This window comes from Sorex fumeus, unplaced genomic scaffold (assembly GCF_029834395.1).
Source record: "Sorex fumeus unplaced genomic scaffold, SorFum_2.1 ptg000039l, whole genome shotgun sequence".
In the NCBI taxonomy this organism is placed as follows: domain Eukaryota; kingdom Metazoa; phylum Chordata; class Mammalia; order Eulipotyphla; family Soricidae; genus Sorex; species Sorex fumeus.
The window spans coordinates 11,050,607-11,064,593 of record NW_026606096.1 but is presented as its reverse complement, the minus strand read 5'-3'; the positions used below and the strand labels follow the sequence as shown (position 1 = coordinate 11,064,593).

Genomic DNA, 13,987 nt, shown 5'->3' with positions numbered 1-13,987 from the left:
TGGACATAACTATTAACAAATCAAGTTGAGTAATATTATCTGGGCCACACTAGTCAAACAGAACATAAGGGAAACGTGAATTACAATTAATACAATGCTTTAAAACAAAATCTGAAATTGTTAACCAGTTGGAACATTGTAGTTCTGAAAACATGAAAGGCTACAGAGGAAGAATGGAAGAATGCGTCAGTCTAGGTTTTACACGCTGCTGAAATAACATCACACGCTGCCCCCCTGCCCCCCACCACTTTTCCCCCTTCATTATTCCCTCTAACCCCACTTTCACTCCTCACTTCCAAGGTGTTGGTTTTGCTCTGAATCATCAGACACTAATTGGTGTTAGAACTTTTTATAAGGGGAAAAAAGCATTCCTTTTTACAAATTTTGTCTATTTTTACTTTGCAGTTTCAAAAAATATCAACTTTTTCACCTCAATTTTCTCATGTGTTGAACAGAATTCATCTTTTCTACCTCTAAAGTGACACAGCAATTTGGATAATTTAATGGGAAAGTGAGTAACATTCAAGTGATCATCTCTCTTCTAGACAGGGATAAAACATAATCCAGTAAAAAAAGACTAGGCATTTAAGATAACATGATACAACTAAATTACACAAGGGCCTGGAATTCAGGGAACCTAATTTGTTTCATTTCAGGAAAGCTGAAAGAAAATAAAGACTGAAGCAGAGGGCTTTATGGTGCCTAACATCTTTTTTTCCCCTACTGATAACAAATTAGACACGGAGTCTTTCAAATGTTCACTCTAGTAGACATCTACCAGAAAATTTCTTTTTTTGCAAAGTGTCTCTACTGGTGGGTGGGAGGCAAATGGGGGGAGGGAAACTGCACTGGTGGAAGGAAGTGCACAGCGGTGAAGGAATGTGTTGGAACACTGCACAACTGGAAACCCACTCAAGAATAACTCTGTAATCCTAGAAAGAGAAAGGGGGAGAGGGAGGAGAGGGGAGGAGAAGGGAGGAGAGGGAGGGAGGGAGGGAGGGAGGAAGGAAGCTGCTAAAATCAGGGAACTTGAAACAACCTCTAAGTATTTACTTTGAAAGAGCATACCATGCCATTTTAAATTCCAATTCCATCACAATACGGAAGAAATAAAGAAAAGACTCAGTTCAGTATCTTTCAGACACTAAAAAAAGGGTTGAAGTAACAGGGCGGCAGGTAGGGGTTTCCCTTGCACATAAGCTGACCTGGGTTCGATCCCTGTGGGAAGAGGAGGGAGGAACGACACTGAAAAAGAAAACGAGAGTGAAATCTGGGTACCAGTGGTTTGACTGATAAAAGTACCTTAAAAAAAAAAAGCTGTGTGCAAGACTTTTCAATAAGTAACATAATGATCTGTCTAAAAATTGGGAGTAGGTGGGGAAAATTAAGGAACAATTATAATATCACAAATTTTGGAGTAAAAAATTACAGTATAATGAGCTTCAGTGAGAACAAATGAAATGTGGGCAAATAATCGGAGAGCAAGCAAGCAATCAAAGGAACAAAAGTAAAGTCAATCGATGAAACAGAAAAAAAAAAACGATCTTCTGAAAGATGCCCCTCACAGCAAGTGGTCTACGCAAATCAAAAAATAGGGCACACAGAGCAAGTCATTTTCTTTGAATTATATTAAGATAAAATAAAATTAAGACACAGTTAAATATAGTCTTTCATCTTTTCTTTTTCCCTAGTTTGAAAAAACAAAACAAACAAACAAACAAAACCGCACCACCGCCCCTTTAAAAATAGAATTTCTGGGGTGCGAGAGTGACAGGAAAGCGGGAAGGTGCTTGTCCTGCTTGTGTCCCCCAAGCCTGCCAAAACTCCTGAACTCCTGAGTGCCGGAGTCAGAAGTAACTTCTGAGCACTGCAGGGTGGGAGGGAGGGAGGGTGCAGCAAATGAACTTACATCTAAAGGAATACCGTCTAACAGTACATAGCAGTATATACCAAGTTGCTGAACAACTGGGAAAGGGAGTCTGTAGGACAGTCCTCTAGTGGAAAATGCAACAATCTAATGCATTAGAACCTGCAAGAGATTAGCTATGACTGGTAAGTGTTGGACAGCTGGTTGGAGAAGCCCCGACAACAGATAGCTGAAAAGAAATGTGGGTGCATGAATTCACAAATATAAAGTGAACCAGAGCCAGGTCTTCAAATTCTTAGTCCAATTTTCCCATTTTCCCCTGAGGGATCTCATAGTTTGAGGATCAAGTACTTACACTTCATTACAAAATGATGAAATTAAGTATCCTCAATTAAAATATATACTCATTACTTAGAAGAGCAAAAAAACATTTTCCATCTGTTAAATAAACTTCAGCACTATGGGTATTCATTGCAATATATGCTGCATGAGCTTGGATCGCGTGATGCCGGAAAAGCTGTCTGCACAGAGTTCTAACTTATTTATAAATTTGTAGTGCCTTGATACAAAGGTGGTAAGTTTGCATATAACTTTATTATTTTGCTATGAGAATTAAATAAAATGTAGGGGCCTTGGTAGAGGGTCTGACATACAAACTATCCCTGATCAGAAGAGGAAAACTATAGTCAGAGGATAAAGACAGAATTTCTTTCACAATAAATTATGTATTTTTGAGTTGTTAAAACTTAAAAATAAAAAGGACATACTCCGCTTTCTTTTCTGTTGTCCAAAGTCATTAACGTTAAGTGATGAGAATGAGCTAGTAAGAGCACCACCGTCCATTTCAGGACATGTTATTAAAAAAAAAACCTGGGGATTTGATATCAAAATTTTCAACTCTTACTAGCCAGTTGAGAGTTGATGTCTTAGAGAAATCACTACCCTACTGACTCAATTTCCCTACCTGTCTCCTTCTATCTTTCTGTTTGTTTCTGGATCGCACCTGATGAGCTTAGCCTTCACTTCTGGGTTTGCACTCAGGAGACCATAATGGGATGACAGGATCAAACCCAGGCTGACCATGTGAAAGGCAAATTGCCCTACCCGTGGTACTAATACACTAGCCCCAAAATTATGTCTTTATAGAAAACTATCCAAAGTATTGGCTATAAAAATATTATGAAAACAGCAAAAGAAAAGTTCAAGGTACTCAAACTGAATGTAGACCCATTAAAATGATTTTTTATTCTGATTGTGAAGCAGGAGACAGATAGGGAGCAAGAAGTACGGAGAGGGGGTGAGAAAGGAACCATGACACCTCTACAGGGCGGCAGGAAGGTAGGTGGACTTAAAAGATGTCAAAGCTCGAATCACCAGATTCACTACGGCTCCTGGATAAACTACATTCACTAATGAAGTGAATGCAGTTTAGCAATGAACCTTGACACTTAGTGAGAGGTTAATGCCACAAAAATGGCAAATGTTTTTGTGGCTTACCAACAGAGCTGCACCAACCTCACAGACTCACTGGAGTCATACAGTGGGTATGGTGTTGCAGTTGACCCAGGTTCAATACCCGGGTCCCATATAGCTCCTGAGCCCTGCCAGGAATGATGCCAGAATAACAGAGCCCTGAGTCAGGTCTGAGTACTGCCAGTGTGGCCAAAAAAACAATGACTCGCCAACTGAGTCAGCGAAGAGTTACATTGGAAAGATGTAAAAGTAGCTGGAAATGTTAGAAGCTGGAATAAAATTTAGAAACTCCTATTTTGAATCCCCAAAGTTTTGCTACTAATTTATCCAAAAATTAACAGAAGGTCATCTCTAACTACGCTACTTTTCAAACAGTTTTACAAGTAGAAATACAGATGCAAATTCTAAAACCTTAAATCAATGTGTTAAGTTTGGAAATAAACATCCATAGATGTTAGATATATTTATTGAGTGTCCAGACTCTGTTCTGAAGATAGCACGTAACTATAAAACAGAATTTAAAATGTGGAGATTAAATGAGATCAAACACGCTTAAGTAACAAGACTAAACATTTGGAAGAGAAGGAAGGGTAAGCAGAAGTTGAGAGTCAACCAGTACTATCAGGGTTGGACACATACAGGAGGTCCAGGTTCCATCTCCTACACCACTTGGTTCCCCAGCACTATACCGAGCAACCCCTGAGCACATAGCCAAGGAGTAGGACAGGGTGTGATCTAAAATCCCCTCCCACCCCCCCAAACAAAACCACTGGTAGCTGGAGGGATAGTACAGTGAATAAGGTGCTTGACTTGCACACCTCTGACCTGGATTCAATCCCTGGCAGCCTGAGCCCCAACCTGAGCACAGAACTAGGAGTAGGGCCAGAGCAACACTAGGTGTGGCCCCAAAACAAAAACAAAAACAAAAAAATTGGGGGCCGTAGTGATAGAACAGAGGGCAGGGTGTTTGCCTCGCATTTAGCTGGCTCATGCTCATTTCCGGTGCCCCATAGGCCCCCCCTCCCCCAACACTACCAGGAGTAATTCCTGAATGCAGAGCCAGGTATGGCCCAAACTCCACCTAAAAAAATTTTAAACACTCCAAAATAACTATTATTATTGACATTTAAATTATCTTTTAAAAAATATAGCGCTGAGGTACCAAAGAGATTGTACAACGAGTAAGGCATCTGCCCTGCAGTCACTGCCAGTTTCCTTGGCACTGCTAGAACCATACCTGAGCACAGAGCCAGGTGCAAGACCAAGGAACAGCCAGGCATGGCTCTATCTCTGTACCCATCTAGTGCTGGCTGCGGATGTGGCCTGGTATAGAGCACGTGCTTGTATGTGCAAAGCCTTATGTTCTCTGACTCCGTGAAGTGCAACGCCTCCCACCTGACCCCCAACCAGGTGATGGACCTGGTGACCATTAAAGCACCATCAGGAGTGACTCTGATAGCAAGTTAAAAAAAATAAATAAAAAGAGAAGAGATGGATACACAAGAAGAAGCAGTTTACTGGGGTGAGTTTCTTTTTTCTCCAAAGACTTTATTTATTGGGGGGCGGGGGGGATGCACACACCCAACAGTGCTCAGTGCTTATTCCTGGCAATGTTCGGGGTAACTGCACGCAGTGCCAACGTCAAACCCATGCTGGCCACATGCAAGGCAAGCACCTTATCTGCACTAGTATCTATCTCTCAGGCCCAAGAGTTTGTATCTTAAAATTAGTGCTTCAAAATCTTCAGCAGAGTGCCAAAAGGTCAGAGGAGATTATTTTTTTTTAACTTGGGAAATCTTATTCTTTGGCGCCAAACCTGGTAGTGCTCAGGAAGCCGTATAGTGACAGAGATAAAACCTGGGACTTCTGCATGTGGAGCATGTTCTCCAGGTCATTGAGCTATCTTCTCAGCCCAATAAAACTTATTTTTTGATACAATTGACTACATCTTATAAACTCTCACTAAAGCAAACAATTCCATGAAATGGGTGATTTTGCTTTTTTTTTCTTTTTTGGACTTTAATAACGGCCACCAACAGATGATGAAATGACCTCATTCTCAAACAAAATATTTCTCAAATTTTAAAATGTAGATTTTTTTCCAGGGCTGGAGCAATAGCACAGTGGGTAGGGTGTTTGCCTTGCACGCGGCCAACCCGGGTTCGATTCCCAGCATCCCATATGGTCCCCCGAGCACAACCAGGAGTGATTTCTGAGTGCGTGAGCCAGGAATGAACCCTGTGCATTGCCAAATGTGACCCCAAAAGCAAAAAAAAAAAAAAAAAAAAAGTAAATTGTTTTTCTCAGAAATTTTCCAACTACATGCATGATGGATCATTACTTTCAGCAAAAAAATATATATTCAAGGGCGAATGGCTCTAAATTATAAATGCTGGTTATCTATCTAACATGAAAAGGCAAAGAACATTGAAAAGGTGACGTGTTTTGGGGTCTATGTTAGTTCTGCCACTAAGTCATCACTTAATGCCTAGATTTTCTCATTTGTAAAAAAGAGGCAATAGTAATGATCTAAAAGATTTAACTCTAAATATTTTTTTAAGATTCTTACGGTCATTGCTTGAAAACTAAAATCTGATTTTGCACCCCCTCCTTCCCACAAGAACAGTCTGTCAAGAAAAGCTTGAGTCTTATGTTCATATTTTCTTCCAACCAAAAATTAAAAAGGACACATAGTGTTTGTGCACCTTCTAATCAGACACTTTTAATGATTTCTTTTAAAATTAAATTACCTACCTCACTGGGGTGCTGTGAGGATTAGTGTTTGTAAAGCACTTTGAGATCCTCAGGTCAAAGGCGCTATAGAAGTGCAAAGTAGTAGTATTATTACTAGATTCTTTGCTTACTTAAGGAATTTCACAATCCTTTAAAACCTAAGTTTGTGTTATGATTCTGACATCTATTTGTAAAACCCTGAAATTTATCCGTATTACTCTTTTAAGTTATTAAAAATATATTGCAGGTAAGGGCAGAATGTTTCAAAACAGATCATCTCAACAACTTAAACTTTGATCTGGTAAGTGGGAGGAAAAAGTATGAGACCATCCAGTGTGACAAATTTTGTTTAGCGTAGCGTAGTGAGAAGTCTTGCCAACCAGAATCAGAAGTGTGCCTAAACTGCATCCAAAATAAAAACAAAACCCCACTTTAATTGGAGAAATTAGAAATTTCTTCCTTCAACAAGGAAGCACTATTTAAATCAAGACCATTTTAAAAGAGGTACCAGTACTTATAAATAACATCACATGCACATAAATGTAACTGTCACTTAAAACCTTTATACTGAAATTGCAGTAACAGTATGAACTGACATCAAAGTAATCAAGTTACGTTTTCTTTAAACTAGCCTCTCTTTCCCCCAACTACCTAAAACAAACTAAGCATTGAGAGGTCAAAGGAACTTTTGTATTACTAATATTGAGGAATAGACCAAGCTTCAAATCCAGTTAAATTATTTCACTATTTCCCATCCTTTTCTCATTATTTTTAAATAATGGAAGTGTTATTAAACAAAACACAAAAAAACCCACATAGGAACACACACAAAATTAGAAGAACCAGATCTACACATTGGTTACTCTTTTCCATGAATAGATACTTCCTTTAAAAAAAAAAAAAGAAAGAGACACTCCCTGATAAGATTTTCCAGTGCAATACAAGTTTCAGTTCCAAAGAACTAAAATTTAGATATTAAATTTTAAAACACTTACCTCCTGCTCCTGTTGAAAGATGACAACTCTCCCACCTTTATCTCCTGTTGCTAGTAATTCTCCAGAATGATTAAATTCTACTGTAGAAATTATATCTGCTGTATAATTGAAGAAAGAAAAAGATATTAGGTTCTTTCCCAATTTACAGTTCTAGAACTTAGCATAATCTCCCCAAAATAATCCAAGTTTATATACCAGTCTGCTATTGCAGCAAAATAAACCTAAAATTTCATGAAATTTTGGGGTGCTGAAAAAGTCCCCCCCAGAACAAGCCAATATGACACCGTCAACAACTTAAACAAATGGGAACATAACAATAAGTATTAATGGCTTCATATTTCACTATCTGTGAACAGAGAAATCAACAATTTGAAAACACTACTTATAGTGCTCTTTTTCTCTCTTAGATGCACTGGAGTTTGTAGGGGTCATACCCGGGGTCCCATGATCACTCTGCAGTAATTCATGGTGGGAGGCTCCAGTGGTGCAGAAACAGAATGAAAGGCCTCACGCCCACACTTGAGCCACGCCCCTGGCCTCTTGCATAAGCCCACTTCTCAGTATAGCTGTGGGGCCACAGTGCTGAATATGGCCCTAAACACCAAACAATGGAATAAAATGAATAATTTTATATGACACTGGAGATTAAATTTCACTGGCCAATGTATATGTCACTTCCATCTCTTTTGAACTTGTTGAGAATATACTAAATGTTATTCATTTTCCAAAAGAATACTACAAAAATGCACACCAAAATATGCACATAATTTTGACTGCTTGTGCCTGCTTCCAGGTTACAAACATTAGACCAGACAGTCTACCAGCATAAATTATCAGAAAGAAAAAATGTAATGTTTTACTCTTATGCATATACATAACACAGAAGTAGAGAACCATTTCTACACTGAATGACTATAAAGCCAGACATAAGTATTGACAAGTCATCCTACTATTTGCCTTGCATTGTAATGACTTCTATAGCAAAATAATAAAGATTAGAAGCACAAACTTCAAATACATCAAAGATTAGGAAGGATAATATGTGAAAAGCACCCTATATGAAGATCTGTTATAGAAATCATAGAATAAGATAAAAAAATTACAGTAAAACATCTGTATTTTTAAAAACGTTAAAGATATTTTATTTTAAAGCCCAATAGCTGCTTGCCCTGCATGCAGCCGACCAAGGTTCTATCTCTGGCAGCCCCTGAGCCTGCTAGGAGTCGTCCCTGAGTGCAGAGCCAGAAATAAGCCCTAAACAGCCAGTGCTAGGCGTGGCCCCAAAACAAAGCACAGAAGCGAGATCTGTGTACCACTAGCAAACTAAACCCAAGTTTTGTGGCATATCTGCCACTGCACTGTAGAAACTGGCATATACTGGTGGGCCAAAAAGAGATACTCTACTTGCCTAGATATTCCTGGGTACCAAGTCTCTATATCTTTCTCCTCCAGGAACCTGTTTGTTTACCCAAACACTGGCATTCTCTAAGTATGCTGTAATTTGCAAAAGGGAAGTCGGACCTAAAAACAGTGCACCCATAACAAGCTATATTCAAATAATGGCCAAATACTAGTTCATTCAAGATTTTGAAACCTACATCTAGAAAATATTCTAATGATTCTATAGTACGTGTGTGTATGCGTGTGTGTGTGTGTGTGTGTGTGTGTGTGAGAGAGAGAGAGAGAGAGAGAGAGAGAGAGAGAGAGAGAGAGAGAGAAGCGAGTTTTCTTTACAAGAATTCTGAGGGGCAAGGGAGACAAGTTCATGAAAGAACATGGTATTTCAGTTTTCAATACTACAGAGTACAACAACAGCAGAAAGTCTGAGATACTGCCCTTCCTCAGAACTTCACACAAAGAACATGTTATTAGTTGCATATATTGCCAATACAGTAATACAGTTCTAACTGTGAATACCATAACAGACAATGTCTAAAATGTCTAATACCTTATAGCAAAGCTTAAAAAGAACAGAACTTTGTCTGAGTAAAAAATAAACAGATAAAAATTTGTTGAGAACCCCTAACTCCTTAAAGTACTATAAAGGGTTTTTAGAATCCTGGACTAGGGCCAGTATAAGGCAGCTCAGAGGGAAAGTGTGCAGGCTTTGCACAGGCTCAGGGCGAGTAGCCCCCAGGATGCAGCATAGGGCCCCAGAACAAACAAAAGATACGACCAGTCACAGCGTACTGAGCTCCAAGCAAGGTTTATCACATCACTTGGGTCCTGTTTTCATAAAACAACAACAAAACCAAGGACCCCCACCCCAACACCCACCACTGTCCTCTTCTGTACAGAAAAATACCCTAGAAATAAAGGGGATGGGGGAGGGAAGAGGATGGACCACACCCACAATGCTAGGGTGGGGGGAGTGGGGGTAGTTACTACTCCTGGCTCTGCATTTAGGAATTACTCCTGGACCATAAGGGATGCTGGGTACTGAACCGGGGTTGGCTATATGAGAGGTAAATGCCCTAACTTGTTCTATTGCTCTGGCCCCTTAAAATAAACAATTTTTAAATGCCCTTCGTAATTTTAACTTCCAGATTAATCTTACAAAAGAACATCCTAATATAGCTAACCAAAGAAGGTCCTCAAATTTCAGATTAGTCAACTACCCTACTACCTGTATTAAGTCAGCAAAGCAATTTCAGGTGTATCAATCTGCAAATATATGCAACATAAAGGCAGGTCACAAAAACTATAGAAGGCTGAAAGATGGCTCAGAGGAGGGAAGGGGCACGGTGGGCCTGAGAGATGGTGCAGGCATTGGCAATGGACCTGCATTTGACTCCTAGCACAAAGTCTACCAGAAGTGATCCTGAACTGAGAGCCAAGAGTAAGCCCAGAGCACAGACAGGTGTGGCACCAAAATAAAAAATAAGCCAAAAATAAGAGAGCAAGAAACAGTAAAATTTCAGGGAAGAAAATTTATTTTAATCTATTTCATCAAACCCTTTGTTTTTAAAAACTGTTAACATCCCCGTTTATGAGGGAAAAAAAGTACAATAACTGATTTCTTTTGAAAGTGGAAGTGCTTTCTTTTGAAAGTTAACAGTAATTTTTGAAGAAAATCATTGCCAACCATTGGTCTAATATATCTAATAAAATCAGGTTTTTTTTTTAAAGGGTGGTAAAGTAAAGTAAAGTAAAGGCCCTCCCGTTGATCATCGATTTGCTCGAGCGGGCCCAGTAACGTCTCCATTGGAGACTTTGTTGTTACTGTGTCTGGCATATCGAATACTCTCGGTAGCTTGCCGGGCTCTCCGAGAGGGGCGGAGGAATCGAACTCGGGTCGGCCATGTTGGCTGCGTGCAAGGCAGACGCCCTACCCGCTGTGCTATCGAAAGGGTGGTGGTGGTAGAAATACCAACAATAGTAGTACTGGTCTGTTTTTACTTTATTAAGACACATATACCATTCCCTCCTAGTTACCCATCTTCTCTATTATTTATATCCTACAAAGCATAACTGGACAAAATCATACTATAAAAAAATTTAGAGATATAACTTTCACCACAAAATCAGACAAGGGAAAAATACACATATTAAGTAACAAAATTATGGGGCTGAGTGTGATCAAAGGTTGAGTGTATGCACAAGGACCAAGTTAGATTCTAGCATGATCTCCCAAGCTCAGAGATGAAGTGACCCCTCAGCATATCCAGTGGCCCAAAAGAATCCACAAAAAAGTAATCAGCTCACTATTAGTAGCTGACATTCTCTACTTCAGCTCTTGCATTCTGAGAAGGTCTTTGTGTGGATACATATTGATTTCTACAATTTCATTTTAGTACTCTGACCCAAGTAAGTCACTTGAAAAAAAGAAGCTTAGTTAATACAAATATGGTTGTGTCTGCATTAAATACTTAAGACCTTATTTCAAACATCCAATAATTAAGAAATATATGTGCTCCAACTCTCTGAGTTACTCCCCAGCCATAAATATTACTTTACTGAAACCTAGCCACAGCAATTTATTTATACTAAATTGTCTATAGCTGCTTTCAATTGATAATAGCGGGTTGAATAACTGAAAGAGACCAAAATGTTTATATCCTAATCTTTAAAGAATACGGTCAATAATTGCTCTAGTATATTAATATAACTGGATATAAACATTTTTAAAGGGTGCATTCCACTCTGGAATCAGACACAACAGGTGTGGAATTCTTTTTCTTCTTTTTCTACACTAGAAGCTCTCTATTTCCTCTAGAGAGATTTGTACTGTCTCAACATAGTAACTTTTCTCTCTCCTCTTTTAATGAAATTATTTACAAAAAAAAAAAAAAAAACCACCTCAGTCAGAGGCTAGAGAGACAGTACAGCAGGTAGGGCACTTGCCTGTACATGGACATCTGGATTCAATCCCTGGGACCTCATATGGCACCCCAAACTCCACCAGAAGTAATTGGTCGACAGAGAGGCAGGAGTAAGCCCTGGTTGGTGGCCGAAAAACCAAATCATCTTTTGAAATTAAAAAAAAATCAAATCAGGGGCTGGAGAAAGAGTTCAGCAGGCAAGGTGCTTGAGGACTGCCACACTGCTGACCTGGATTCAATTCCTACCACCCCAACAGGCCCGACCAAGAGTGATTCCTGAGCAATCAGGAGTAAGATCTGCACATCGCCAAAAGCCCCCCCCCCCCCAACAAAACCCCAAGTCTCCTGCCCAGAAAAGGGAAGAAAGAGGGGGAAGTCAAATAATTTCATATGGATGTTATTAAACTAAAGCCAAAGTACACAGTGTATATTTGTACAACAATGTACCATTTAAATATTTAATAGTGTTAAATATTTACAGACTCTCATTTAATTCTTAAAATACCACTGATATATTATTAATCTATAGAAAAGCAAATGGAAACACTAACAGATTAAGTCCTTGCTTATCTCACACTACTATATGTCACAGCCAGAATTCAAATTAATCAGGCTTGCATAAAAGTTTTCATACATCATTGAATGATGAACAAAAATCTTTGTTTTATTTTGGGGGCCACACTTTGCAGTGCTCAGGATTTACTCCTGTCAGGGCACAGGGGATAATACCAGGAGACTGAACCTGGATCCCCTGCATGTAAACATCCTACTGGCTCTACCATCACTACAGTTATTGAACAAAATTTTGGATTGCCTTTTTCCATCACCGAAATGTCCATCTTCGAGAAAATATGTGATGTCAATGTACACTAGACTGTATGCTATACTAATGATCATATAAAGATTACTGATTGTCCCTGCAATAAAACTATACATACTTGCCACCAGAAATAGAGTGCTATATGACCCACATTCTAAACTCTACCACTTAGGAGGCTTAGATGAAAGTAAAAATGTAACCATATCAAATGAACACTAATGAACAAAGTATTTCATAAAGTGTTAAAAAGAAGGAAAGGCAAAATAAAAGTGAACTCTTGGGCGACACAGATAGCTCAATGGGCTGAGTCCTTATTGGTGCACAGACCAGGGCACCCAAATAAAGATTACTAAGAAATAAAGATTAACTCTTTACTGTTTTCTCTTTTAAAAAGTAAAAATAGGGGCTGGAGCAACAGTACAGCAGGTAGGTGTTTGCCTTGCATGTGGCCGACACGGGTTCGATTCCCAGCATCCCGTATGGTCCCCCCAGCACTGCCAGGAGTAATTCCTGAGTGCAGAGCCAGGAGTAAACCCTGTGCATTGCCCGGTGTGACCCAAAAAGCAAAATAAATAAATTAATTAAATAAAAATAAGTCAATCATGAGGAACTGCTTGCATATTTTTAACCATCTAGTCAGAGATTTCCAAATTTACTGTCTCCATTTCAGAAAAAAAAAAAAATGCCAGTCACTACCCAACTGTAACCTCAGGTTACTAACCACCCCCTGGATCTTCCCAGTGTCCCTCAAGGGGTAGTATCACTCTGTAGGGAAACACTGATCTAGAGTTTCACTTGAGACAGTTAACAGGGGCCAGCAGCAGGTAACAAACCTGTCTTAATACCATTTAGGCTTTAAAGCCTAATAACAAGTAGATGTTTGAGGCTGAAACCCATAAAAAATTGCTGCAGTAATAGAGCTGGAGAGTGGAGCAAGTAGGGCACTTGGCTTCAGGCCTCCCATCCAAGTCACCCAGCCCACTAGGAGTGCTCCCTGAGCACAGCTGGGTGTGAATCCCCAACCCAGCAAAACCAGCTGCAATAAGGAAACACTTCACATTTGAAGCTCTTAGTGAAATAAAGAAACTGTGTACCAAATGCATTAACATTATTATAACAATGTTACTTTGCCCAACCTATTTTAATGATGTTTTTAAAAAAAAAAGAAACACCTCTAAAACTTCAGATAGGCCTGTTTTGTAGGATATAAAACAGCATAAATATTAAGATCATTATGATTTTACTAAGTCTTCTCTGTAACCACTGTTTCAAGGGTTACAATGGAGGGAGGCCAGTCAAAACCACAGTGACATATGTGCTGGGTTTTAATAAGGCACACCTGAAGCATATATACTGTCATAATGCAGTGTTACTTCTTTTTTTTTTTTTTAATGAAAGGGGAAAAACAGATTCTGCATTCTAAATATCTCAAAAGGAACTACTCTGGTCCAAAGATTGTTAGTAAGTGTTTACTATAAGAGAAGTTGCCAGTGTGGTATTCTAGCTATGTAATGAAACTTTTAAACCTCAAGTTAAATGAACTTACATACTAGCTATACTGAATCTTATCCTTATAACAAATACTGATTTCTTACAAAATCACCATTTAATCACGGCCCCTTCTTTTAGTTGCATTTCAGTAAAAACAAAAATTTAACCAAGAATGTAAAAGCATAAACTAAGGTAAACTTCCTCAAAGTACCCAATACAAATGTACAGTAGGGGTCAGAGATAACTCAATGGGCTGAAGTATGCAGACAGCCTGGGTTTGATTTCT

General features: G+C 39.1%; 1 protein-coding gene across 1 annotated transcript in view; it reads right to left on the bottom strand.

Annotated features, from left to right (window-relative positions):
- The window catches only part of PPP2R2A (protein phosphatase 2 regulatory subunit Balpha), an 83,453-nt gene that overhangs the window by 20,699 nt on the left and 48,767 nt on the right, over nucleotides 1–13,987 (bottom strand). The window contains exon 3 of the mRNA XM_056119006.1: nucleotides 7,069–7,166. Within this exon, the coding sequence (XP_055974981.1) occupies nucleotides 7,069–7,166 (98 nt within the window). The remainder of the gene's footprint in view (nucleotides 1–7,068; nucleotides 7,167–13,987) is intronic.